This window comes from Vanessa atalanta, chromosome 8, assembly GCF_905147765.1.
Source record: "Vanessa atalanta chromosome 8, ilVanAtal1.2, whole genome shotgun sequence".
In the NCBI taxonomy this organism is placed as follows: Eukaryota; Metazoa; Arthropoda; class Insecta; order Lepidoptera; family Nymphalidae; genus Vanessa; species Vanessa atalanta.
The window spans coordinates 10,854,857-10,867,167 of record NC_061878.1 but is presented as its reverse complement, the minus strand read 5'-3'; the positions used below and the strand labels follow the sequence as shown (position 1 = coordinate 10,867,167).

Sequence of the window (12,311 nt, the reverse complement as noted above, 5' to 3'; positions counted from 1 at the left end):
AAAAGAAAAATATAATGTTCTAGGCTACTTACTTATAGTGTATTCCAAACGAAGAAAGCATAAAGATAAATAAACCTTAGATTTACGTATGCCACGCGATTTGATAATAGCTCAGATATATTTTGTACTACTAACAGTTCTTGATTAATATATATTTATTTATAATACAACACTGCTCCACTTCAGTTTTATTTCCAATAACAGTTTCGTCGAAGTTCAAAATGCCTTTTTTCGCAAATCCATAAATATCATTGATTATTCAAGCTACCAATGATATAGCGACAATTTGATGTTAAATGTTGTTTATTTGGCTCTTTTCTCTTGTGGTCGGATTAGCCTATAAATAAGGCATTCCACTAGAGTTCAATGAAATGCTACGATATATAATATTAGTCAAATTTAATATATTTATTTTTAATCGAAGTGTGATGTTAACAAAACTAACACGTTCCTTCTTATTAGTTATTCTAATCTCTGCTGCTCAGTTGCTAAGCAATTTCTTCAAGGTAAACTGATTGAAGTTCATAATAATGCATCCATTTATTTCTGGTCTCGCTAACACGTTTATATTTTCTTTTTCCGTGCCAAACTTAACTGGCTATGTATCTGAAAACGATGGAACCTATATTATTATATTTATATAATATTCTATTTATACGATTCAGGATCTTCTGTATACATTAAAATGCATATTTCATTTCCCTAGCGGCACTCCAACAGTCTGCTTCGTTCTGCTGACATGTAACAAGTTGTTCCTTCGTGTACCAATTGTTTCGTACTGATTTCCCGTCTAAGTCTTTTCAGTAAGACTTCTGCAACTTGCCTCCGATTGACGTTATAACTTAGTTTTCCCTTGCGAGTCAGTAAAATTTGATAAATTTTCCCTTTCTAATATTATATTTGCTTTTGCATATATTGTGCAAAATAATAAATGGCTAACATTAAATCAATATCACTTAATCAAGAAGATTTAGAGCGCGGTGGCCCAGTGGTTAAACATGTGAATCCTTATTGAAAGATACGGGTTCAAAACCGGGAAAGGACCACTAAATTTTAATGTTAAAATTAGTGTTTATAATTTTGCGGCGGCGGTGAAAGAAAACTTCGGAGCACAATGTCTAGCTGTAGGATATTTATACTTAACAAGCGATTACTTTACTAATAAATTCGACAAATAAAAACGCCGATTTAAAAAGGAGCAATCTTCTATTTTTGAGTTTGAACTCTTGGTTCTAAAGCAAATTCGAAATACTTATTTAATTACTTTAATTAAAACTAAAAATCAGAGAATCAAAAAGTATTTTCTGTATTGCTATGATAATTCATTATTTAAAAGGAAATAGTAATCAATTTATACTACTAACTATTTATATATTTTTTGTTAATATCCCTAATCATAATATTGAGTTTTATAAATATCAAAAATCAGGCAATCGTAGGTGATCTAAAAATACATACTATATAATTCATAATAAAGGCTCTTATTTTTGTCCACAGACAGTCCAACACGGCTTTCCTCACAGAGCGTCAGCTCTCGCATGGGACCCTCTATTAAGACTCGCTGCCCTGGGAACGGCTTCTGGTGCCCTGAAAGTATACGGGCGCCCAGGTGTCGAGTTATACGGACAACACACCAACCTAGACTCACCTGTCACACAAATACATTTTATTCCCGGTAAGTTAAGTTTTAATTTAAAATTAATTTGTTTATTTATTTATAATATATACTAATGCTATAATTGCGAAAATAACTCTGTCTGTTACGGTTTCACGGCTAAACTACTTAGCCGAATTTGATGAGGAAATAATCGATTTTTCATTAAAAAATTTAATACCTAAAACCTACAACCACCCGAGGATGACACGACGATATTATGGTAAAATCACGACCGAAGTCACAAGCAAACACTAGTTATTTTATATATTGTCTTTAGTAAATATGACTTCATTAAAATTTGTAACTAAAAAAGAAACTCGCAACAATATCAGTCATTTCTCTAACTGGGAAGACAAAATAATATAGACTCAAGACGCCTGGTGGCCTGAATAGAAACCAGTTTCAGGTAACAGTTACTAACATTAGTTGGCGGAATATTCTAAAATTAACTCATTTATTAATAAGAGTCTACTATCGAGTGAACTTCACTATTTGATAAGAAATTTCTATAAAATATTTTCAAGTATAATAATGCCAAACTTTTTTAAAAATCATTATAATTTAGAGCATACTCATACATACGATGTTAAACGCCCTTTTTTAATTTGTTGATTTATTTATAATTTATAAACCACATAACTATAATATTTAACAGAAAAGTACAACAACAACTATATATAGATACAACTATATATAGTTGTACAGCCTAACTCATTGGCAACGTAAAATACCTCATCGTACAAGACAAAGAGTGCCCAGGTCTTATTTTGTTGGTAGCCAAATATAAAAATCGAACATTATCGTTTAGCAAATGACCCCCATTCTGTTGTCACGATTACGAATAAAATTTATTTTCGTCTTGGCCTTATGTTTAAGTGCGATTTCCAGCCAACACAGTTAAACTTTATTAATATTATCATAATATAATAAAATAAATATAGTCAAATATTTATATAATTTTTAGTATGACTGTGTCTGTTGCGTATTTTAATTAATCATAGGAACAAAAATATCGTGTTTCATGGTCACGGTATTCTTAAAACTAAATTATATAGCTATTGCTCTGAATCATCATAATTCCTTCCTCTCGGTAAACCACAAGGTCGCTGTATTTACTTTAAGGATTTTTCAATCTATATGTATTCATATGTGAATATCCAAGTCGAATAGCCGTATTATATTTATTATAAACGTATGGAAATTATAACATTCAATAGTATTGTGCTATAGATTTGCACCAGAAAACTGGTTATTAGTACATCACTAAAAATGTGTAAAACTTACATACATATATATAAAACAGTATTAACTGCCTCGTTGGTCTAGTGACTAGCACGGTCGCAAATCCTAAGGTCCTGGATTCAAACGCAAGATTGGGTCGATAAAAAGGAATTAGGTTTTTCTGTTGAAAATATCCCAGTAACAACCAGGAAGTGTGTACAAAATATTGGCTACGTTTAAAACTTATAACTTGAAGAGATATTCCAATGAGGAATGCGAAACTTCCACATTCTAAGGAATTTATATACATGATATCGTTGTAAATATATTGTGACATTACTCTAAGTATTCCTGTTTTACTAAAAATATCACGGAGAGAGTCACCGACTTCAAGACTAAATAAATACTGCTTTGATGTCTGAAACGTTAGCCCCAATGTAATGTACCATAAGGTTCCCATTTCAAAATCCGCCTCAGGCTCCCAACAAACCGCAAAATAATAAATCGCTTATACAAAATGATTAATTACAAGACTAATATTACAAATATTTTAAACTTACTCTGTGGCAAAACCCAGGTACTCAGGATAACTTCTGTAAATGTATAAATATATCATAGATAAGTTGAAGCACTCAAGCTAGGTATATCATATTACAAATAGAACTAAATGCATAACTCCCTGGTACTGGAATATCCTTATTCGAATACAACCGGCGATTATTAGGTACATATCGTTTTTTGACTAATACCACCTATATAATAATAAGTACCGAAATAACTTAGTTCTTATATCATTAATATGATAATATTTAAAAAAGTTATTGCGACATTCTATACAAAAAAAAAATGCAATTCGCATTGAAAAGAAATAGTGATGCCTCATAATGTCATTATTTTCTTTATTATTTATAATTTGCTGCCAGTTCCGATGCACGCGTAGAACAAGGGTCTGCACACAACGTTAATATCATAAAACACATATTGGTGGACATTCTTTTTTTTTTCAAATTCGAAAATGATCATTGTAGCTTAGGCAAATTACAGAAAATTTAATGAAAAATACACATAAACCTTACTCATGAAAACCATAAAAAAAAAATCCTTTCAGTAGTTTTTAAGTTTATCGCGTATTGACAAATAAACACACACAGTGTGATGACCTTATTTGATAGTCTGTAGTGATAATTATTTATTATTTTTATATAAGTATATGTAAGTCCGAATAGTTGTATTTCTCTTTTATTGTTGCTTTGAGAAACCGACGCCTAATTACAAAATTATCACCTGATAAAAAAGTTATTTACGGCCCCTTTTTGTATTCATTTTATAATAAAATAAACTACAAAAATTGTCATAAGAGCTTTCATTAGATAACTTGTACAAAATAAATCGCATCCATACTGTCTTTTACTATTTTATGTCATTTTAAATAACGATTTTTGACTTTTTTTTTATGAAGATCGCAAAAATATCAATAAACTTACGAAGAAATAGAAATGGCTCGTTCACTCGTTATTAGACCGTATCTGCGTATCGAATGTAGTAACCGCACCTAGCGTAAACATACACGCTTGGTTAGCTTGCCACAGATTATAAAATACATTTCAACATACGTTTGTCACAGTAAACGATAATTACAGAGTTAATCAATTTAATATTTTAACATTTAACTAAAATATAATAAACTGTCGCAACTGTTTTTTTTTAAGAATACGGCTAAAATGGAGCAGTCTTTTTGTTTGCCCAAGTATAAGTCTTCAGTCAAATAGAATAAGCTGGATTTATTGGGTTCCGGTTTTAAGTGTGTTTGAGCATATTTTCGTTATAGGGAATGGTTAATATTTCTTACAATACCAAAGTATATCCGGTCTGCCTACCACATGTAAATAACAAAAAAGTTTCCAGATTACAAAGAAAATGTTATAAATTATTATTTTAGAGTGTTAATCGCTTTCATCGTTTAGAATACCTATTTTGAAAAGTTTATGATAGATATTTGAGTGGCATTTGCTACAAAGCCAAGCTAGTATCTAGCTTATAGCACTGGGTTCAAACCCTGTTACGGATAAAATACTGCATTTATTATCAAAAAATCAACAGTCAACAGTCTAGTGGTAGATGTTTGATAGAGATTGCGCTCATACCCCTCGGAAAGCCAAGCCCTAGGTCGTGCTCGGTACGAGAATCTGACAAAAATCAGAGTTTAAATTCAGATAGACAATCAATATTTGACGCAATATATGTAATTGAGTAATTTTATATTAAAAGTTCAATCTTTATTACAGGCACAGGACGTTTAATATCACTATGCGACGATAACAGTTTACATTTATGGGAAATAAACGAGAAATCCCTCGTAGAACTTAAATCACACGCCTTCGAAGGCAAAAATAAAAAGATATCTTCAATATGCGTGGAGTCATCCGGCAAGAACCTACTACTCGGCACAGAGGGAGGTAACATCTACACTATCGACTGCAACGCTTTCACACTAAACGAGGATGTTATTTATCAAGATGTTGTTATGCAAAAGTGAGTACGAAAAACATTTATAACTAATCTAAAAAAAAAATTTGCTATTCTCGAGAGAAAAAGCGACCTTATTACGTTAAGTTTTTACCAATCATATATCAAATACTAGTAATTTTCAAACTTCTTTATTTAACGTAAATTAATATACACAATACATATTTTTATGGTAAAGGTGTCAAACGTTTGCAATTTTCATATTAATAATTTATCAATCATTAAGTATTTAACAAATATTTAATAGAATTTATATTTAAAAAAAAATTAAATACGAAAAAAAGCTCCTATATCTTACCTTTTGTCCATTAACCGCTTGCTGTTAATATTGTCGCAAAAAACATAACTAAACTCTTCAAGAACTTCCCTTGATATTAATGGTATTAAATGTCACTTTTTTATTTAGCTGTCCCGAAGACTTCAAAGTGAATCCTGGTGCAGTAGAATCAGTTTGCGAACACCCAAAAGTACCAAGCCGTATCCTGATCGGTTACAATCGTGGTTTGGTGGTACTTTGGGACAGAGTGGCGGCGGCACCAACACACACTTTCGTCTCCAACCAGCAGTTAGAAAGCTTATGTTGGAACGATGAAGGTAACCTATATAATTACATGCAACTGTTACTTATACCTGATACTTATTTTACGAGGTTGATATTTTTAAGATTTTTTTTAAAAGTTCAGTGTCACGTACTGAAACTGTTTTTATTATATAATTAATTGTTACATTAGTGGCCAATAATAAGATAAATTTAATTCATGTCTTTTTTTATTATAAATGAATAGATGATATCTATTCCACGTCAATCTGGACGTATGATTAAGATTTGTTTATTTTTTTATTTTCTCATTCTATTCAAATGTGGGCCCCGAGCTTTTGGTTGCATTTGTATCTTAATGTTAAACATAAATACTTAATATGTGAAAATGTTGCCACATATATTCCCTAGTTTCTAAATTAATCTTATTTTTTAACTTATTTCGTTTATACTTATACTCATTAGTTGTAATTTGTATGAAGTAAAATATTGTATATTGTCTAAATGTAATTCACTTCAGTAGGTTATTCAAGCTATCTTAGGAAATCGGTAAACTTGACGTTTAAATGATGAAATAACAATCAACAGGCGAACACTTCACATCATCTCACAACGATGGGTCGTACGTCACGTGGGAGGTGGCGGGCGCGGCGAGCGACAGGCCGCTCAAAGAACCCGTCACGCCTTACGGACCCTACCCATGCAAAGCTATCAATAAGATCCTCACCAGGACCAGTGTGGATGGGGACGAGATCACAATATACGCGGGTATGTTTTATGACTCCTTCTTTAACTTGTTTGAGAAGCTAAAAATCAAAATCATCGTACACGTGATTAGGCGCAAAACTTGTTAAATATCTCTCTTTTTTCGTATTACACCCATTTTCTCTCTCACGTAAAGAAACGTGAGGCATCCTTAAAATTGTACTCTCAATTCAACTAGTCAAGAACTATTATAATATTACAGTTTTAAGAGGAGACAAATATGTCAGTCATTCAAGGTCAAATTTTGATTTAATCCCGCAACAAACGTGAATAATTGTTATTTAAAATTGTAGGAGGCATGCCCAGATCGTCATACTCTGACAAGTACACTGTGACCGTACAACAGGGCGAGAAACATGTTGCCTTCGATTTCACAAGCCGAGTAAGTTCATTATATATATTTTTAATGTCTGTTGATAATCTATAATTTTGTAGGATTATTCGATGATTTCACTCTGCTCTCTTTGATAGGTGATCGACTTCTTCACAACTACGCCCGTGCCGCCCGACGGCGTGCCTCTACAAGAGACAAGACCCGACACGCCAGCTCAGATACAAGTGCAGACCGTCAACCAAGTCGCAGCTTGTTTGGTTAGACGCATACATTTTAAATTGTGCCCCTACTGGGCAGAGCCTTCCTTTTCTTGGAGGTGAATAAACGAGTGACACGTTACGGCGCTGCCCGCAGGTGGTGCTGGCGGAGGAGGAGCTGGTGGCGCTGGACCTGTGCGACGCGCGCTGGCGGCCGCTGCGCCTGCCCTACCTCGTGTCCGTGCACGCGTCCGCCGTCACCACCGCGCACCTCGTCGACCAGGTGGCCGACGGCGTCTACGACAACATCGTGGCGGCCGGTGAGCGCGCTAACACTGCCCACTGCGGACTGCGACGGTCGCGGGACATATTATAGGGCCTGTACTGATAATGCGATGAGATAGAAATATTGACCAGCCGGAATTAAGGCGCAGGACCAACGCTTGCTAAATGGAGTGTCACGTCATATTATTAAAAATATATATTATAATTATTAATAAACGTCATTTATTTTCACAGGACAACAGCAAACGGAAAACGTGTACTCTGAAGGACCGTGGCCGATATCCGGCGGTATCGTGGAGACACCCGAGTGCTCGGACCGCCAGGTGCTGCTGACGGGCCACGAGGACGGCTCCGTGCGTTTCTGGGACGTCAGCGGGGTCGTCATGACGCCGCTCTACAAGTACACCACGGCGCCGCTGTTCAGGTGAGACGAGCCCACGATAATTCCTTATCGAACGGAAACAGATCGATGCGATTTGTAAGTTGAGAAGAATTATTCAGGTGAAAATAAAAATAATGAAAATGTTAATTATAAAATCCTTGACAGAAAATCTCGTTCCAAGTGACTGTAACGTCCCGAAAGCTTATTGCTTTTTGGACTTTTTGTTTGAAATTACTTTCGAATCGATCCATGTTCCATATAAATACCATCAATTAGTTACATACATCAAGTGATCGTGGTATTTAATATGGATTGCGCCGCATACCTTGGTTTTTCATTAATTTGCCGTTAACATAATCGTAACACGGAAACCTTAGTACAAACCTAAGCTAGTGGCGAGCTTGTGAGACATAGTTAACGTTTCATCTTTTGCTTATTGCTTACTATTATCTGAAGCGGGCTGAAAAGGTCGACTCCGAGGTAACATTACTTTTAAATCATTTAATGATATCAATGTGTAGTGTAGATGCATGAAAAGTATCACTCGTATCCATACGTACGTTTTTTGAGCTTGTTTTATATAAGACAATCGTTAAATTATTTGTTTTCTATTATGACATGAACTTATGGAGATCGAAAGTTTAAAATAAAGTAATTAGTAAGGATATTATCAATTACATAACTGATTACAATATAAATTTATAGATTTTTCAAATACACAAATTATATGAAATATGCAAGTAGTTATTGATTATATAAAAAGTATAAAATGTATTATTATCGCAAAATATTAATATTCTATTTATCGGCAGCGGTGAAGAGATTGGCGAGAACAACGACAGTCAGAACGATGAAGAGGAATGGCCTCCATTCCGAAGAGTCGGTACTTTTGACCCGTACAGTGACGATCCAAGACTTGCTGTTAAACGAGTAAGTTCTTATTTTAGTGTCTTTTTTAAAGTATTCTTATGAATATGTCACCGTAAGATTATAAACATCGTTAGATTACAATCTGTCTCGTCAGATTGTAATCTAACGATTTTTGTAATTTTACGGTTACACATATAAATTTGTATAAATGATATAGTCATTATTTTACAACACTTAAGCAAACATTATGTGTAAGAAAAACAAACAATGTACTATTAAAATTAATGCAATTATAATAATAATAATAAGCCAAAATATTTATTGAGGAAACATCTTAAAAATGTTTACTTGATTATTGTGTTTGTCATATTTTTTTATATTTTAATTTGTTTTGTGATTACCAGGTTCTCCTTTGTCCACTGTCCGGTATGCTGACAATCGGTGGGGCGGCCGGTCAGATCGTTATCGCTAGCTTAAAAACATCACCTAGCACAGCAGAAGTTAAGGTATATTTCATATTTTCGATAAATAGTTATGCACTGTTTTCGAGGCAAATCTTTGACAATCATTTTATTTATTTTCAGTCGATTCCCGTAAATATAGTGTCAGATCGCGACGGATTTGTATGGAAGGGACACGATCAGCTGACATTACGTTCCGGTCCCCTTACATTCCCATCCGGCTATCAGGTGAGTGACTTCTTAATTATATACGTATATGTAGTTAAATATGAAAAAAATGAAATATGTGTAATACAACGTAATATATACACGTAACGTTGTATTCGACAATAATTAGCCCTCGTTTCCAGGCCAGCGCCGTGGGGCAGCTGTCGCCGCCGGCCGCCGTGACGGCGCTGAGCGCGCAGTGGGAGTGGGGCGTGGTGTGCGCGGGCACGGCGCACGGGCTGGCGCTGCTGGACGCGCTGCGCGTGGTGCCGCTCACGCACAAGTGCACGCTCAACCCGCACGGTACGCACGGGGCAGCTGGGCGCGCGCTGGACGCAGTGGGGCGCTGGGGATCGACGCTCCGCCCGTTACTTAACACAACAACTATGCCAATAGTTACAAGTAATTGTTACTATTGGCATAGCGAAAGTTTTAGGTCCCATAAATTGACAATGCATTTATGGTATAAGGAATGGTTTACACTCTTAAATTTGCCACATTTTTATTTGGGCAATTGTGACTACCTGTAGAGAGTTATTTGTGCAACCTTATTATGATTTATTTTTGTCTTCATTTCACCCTCTAACTCATCATGATGAACTCATATGAACAATCAGATCACTCGGGCGCTGGAGATACGCCGATTTCGAGACGAAAATCTTTCAAGAAGTCCCTGAGAGAGTCTTTCAGACGTTTACGGAAGGGTCGCTCGCAGAGACGTCAAACTACAACTTCAGCTAGTCCCACTTCGCCGGCACAAGTAACTAAATAATTTTAAATTATTTAGAATGTATCAAATTTATAAATGAAATTTTAATTATTAACTAGTGGGGTTTCCTAGTTACAACATGTAATCGTACCCTTAGATTCGGCTCTACATAATATGGATCAAACGAATGATTTGAGATTTAACATTTGTATTACTCATAATTCTTTGTTAAAAACGTACTAAAGTATATAATTGTATATGAACAGCCAGCTGCTAAGAAATCAGCCGAGAAAATCAGCGAAGTGGACGCGGACGTGAAGCCGATCGAGCGCGCGGTGGAGGCGCGCTCCACGGACGACGCGTTCGGCTCCATGGTGCGCTGCCTGTACTTCGCGCGCACTTTCCTCATCAACAGTGAGTAATATTTATGCAACTTTAATTCAAATCCATTATCCATGTTACAATCATCCCATATATGTGCCACTTAAATTTACGCACACGAATTATTGGAAATTTCTAATACAATATTAATAAATTTTTGAGAAAAGAGAGAATTAACATAAACTTTTGAAATTTGCTTAAATATCCTTATCATGAAATGCTTAAAAATAGAGTGAGGAAGCATTTGCTTTCTACTTGAACGTATACTTTACTTCTAATCAATATCAAATTAATCATCTTATATATGGACTTTAGATATACTTCGATTGAAGTATTTAAGATTTTAAATATTTTTAGGTTGTACTAATTATTTTTTTATAAATATTATTTTTTAGAGGGTCATAAGAAATAAATCGAGCGTACACTTTTTCATAAATTGTATGGTTCATTGTTGAATCAGAATAACTAATAAATTAGTTGGACTTATGTAATCTGGCTTTTGTTTTGCAGCACAAAATTCGACGCCAACTTTATGGGCCGGTACGAACAACGGAACCGTATACGCATTTACGATAAACGTTCCCAACACGAATAAACGAAAAGAGGAACCGGTTAGTACCTACTGTAAAAATCTATTAAAATATTTATTCAGACCAAAGTTAGCATTTTAAATTTCACTTCCACAAAGAATATCTTTTTTCTGAATAAATATCTTCTAAACAAAAAAAAAGACGCAAATTTTTATGTAAGATACCAAAGTGATTTTTGAACAATATTCTTTTGTCTTTCATTTCGTAATATTTTGAATTATTAAATACTTAAAATTTTTTTGCCTCTTCACAGGTAACCTGTCAACTTGCAAAAGAAATTCAATTAAAGCACAGAGCGCCCGTCATCGGCATCACAGTATTAGATGGAGCTGCCGTACCTCTGCCTGATCCATTAGAGGTATCATATTTGCTTTGGGTTACTTTCAACGATTTTATGTTTTTTCTCCTACGAACAACATATTGCAATCAAAGGAGCTGTAAATTAAATGATGATAATGATCATAATCTGCACAAGTAATTGTGTAAAGTTCACGCTATCGAATGTGTGCAAGGGTGTGCAAGTATGTGCGCGTGCGCAGGTGGAGCGCGGCGTGGCGGCGCTGCCGGAGGGCGGAGCGCACCGCGTCGTCATCACGTCGGAGGAGCAGTTCAAGGTGTTCACGCTGCCCGCGCTCAAGCCGCACAACAAGTACAAGCTCACCGCGCACGAGGGCGCACGGGTAAATACTTCTTTTCATTAATTACTTAATTATATATAAATATTTTAACTGTGCTATTTACCCTCAAAAAACCTTAAAACTATTGCTAAGAATGGGGCACGTGCATAAGTAACAGACGGAGTGTTCAACCGACCGCCATTGCAGGTGCGTCGCACGGCGTTCGCGTGGTTCTCGTGCACGGGCAGCGGCGGGGAGCGGCACCGCGAGTGGTGCCTGCTGTGCCTCACCAACCTGGGCGACTGCCTCGTGCTGTCGCCGGACCTGCGCCGCCAGCTCAACGCGGCCGCCGTGCGCAAGGAGGACATCAAGTGAGTGCTCGGCTCGACGATTTATAGAAATAGTGAAAATCATGAAAAATAAATTATCTTTATATAGTGATGATATGTGATGAGAAAATGTTTATGTTTACAAAATATATAGATATTTTATAATAACACCAAACATTACATATGAGGTTCAATAACAATGAATCAAGTTGAAACCAACTTGAAAAATAACTTATTTTAAT

At 35.4% G+C, this 12,311-nt stretch overlaps 1 protein-coding gene across 5 annotated transcripts in view; it reads left to right on the top strand.

The window, feature by feature from the left end:
- LOC125065576 (lethal(2) giant larvae protein) overlaps positions 1-12,311 on the top strand; it is a 38,429-nt gene that overhangs the window by 23,760 nt on the left and 2,358 nt on the right. For 4 of the 5 annotated variants that reach the window (XM_047673264.1, XM_047673265.1, XM_047673267.1 and 1 more), the window contains exons 3-20: positions 1,498-1,675; positions 5,164-5,410; positions 5,811-5,998; positions 6,531-6,710; positions 7,001-7,089; positions 7,179-7,298; positions 7,396-7,558; positions 7,758-7,947; positions 8,718-8,835; positions 9,180-9,281; positions 9,360-9,464; positions 9,587-9,746; positions 10,061-10,203; positions 10,419-10,566; positions 11,044-11,144; positions 11,377-11,481; positions 11,663-11,803; positions 11,948-12,111. In XM_047673264.1, coding sequence (XP_047529220.1) covers positions 1,498-1,675; positions 5,164-5,410; positions 5,811-5,998; positions 6,531-6,710; positions 7,001-7,089; positions 7,179-7,298; positions 7,396-7,558; positions 7,758-7,947; positions 8,718-8,835; positions 9,180-9,281; positions 9,360-9,464; positions 9,587-9,746; positions 10,061-10,203; positions 10,419-10,566; positions 11,044-11,144; positions 11,377-11,481; positions 11,663-11,803; positions 11,948-12,111 — 2,642 coding nt within the window. The remainder of the gene's footprint in view (positions 1-1,497; positions 1,676-5,163; positions 5,411-5,810; positions 5,999-6,530; positions 6,711-7,000; positions 7,090-7,178; positions 7,299-7,395; positions 7,559-7,757; positions 7,948-8,717; positions 8,836-9,179; positions 9,282-9,359; positions 9,465-9,586; positions 9,747-10,060; positions 10,204-10,418; positions 10,567-11,043; positions 11,145-11,376; positions 11,482-11,662; positions 11,804-11,947; positions 12,112-12,311) is intronic. The other variant, XM_047673266.1, reaches the window with a different exon arrangement.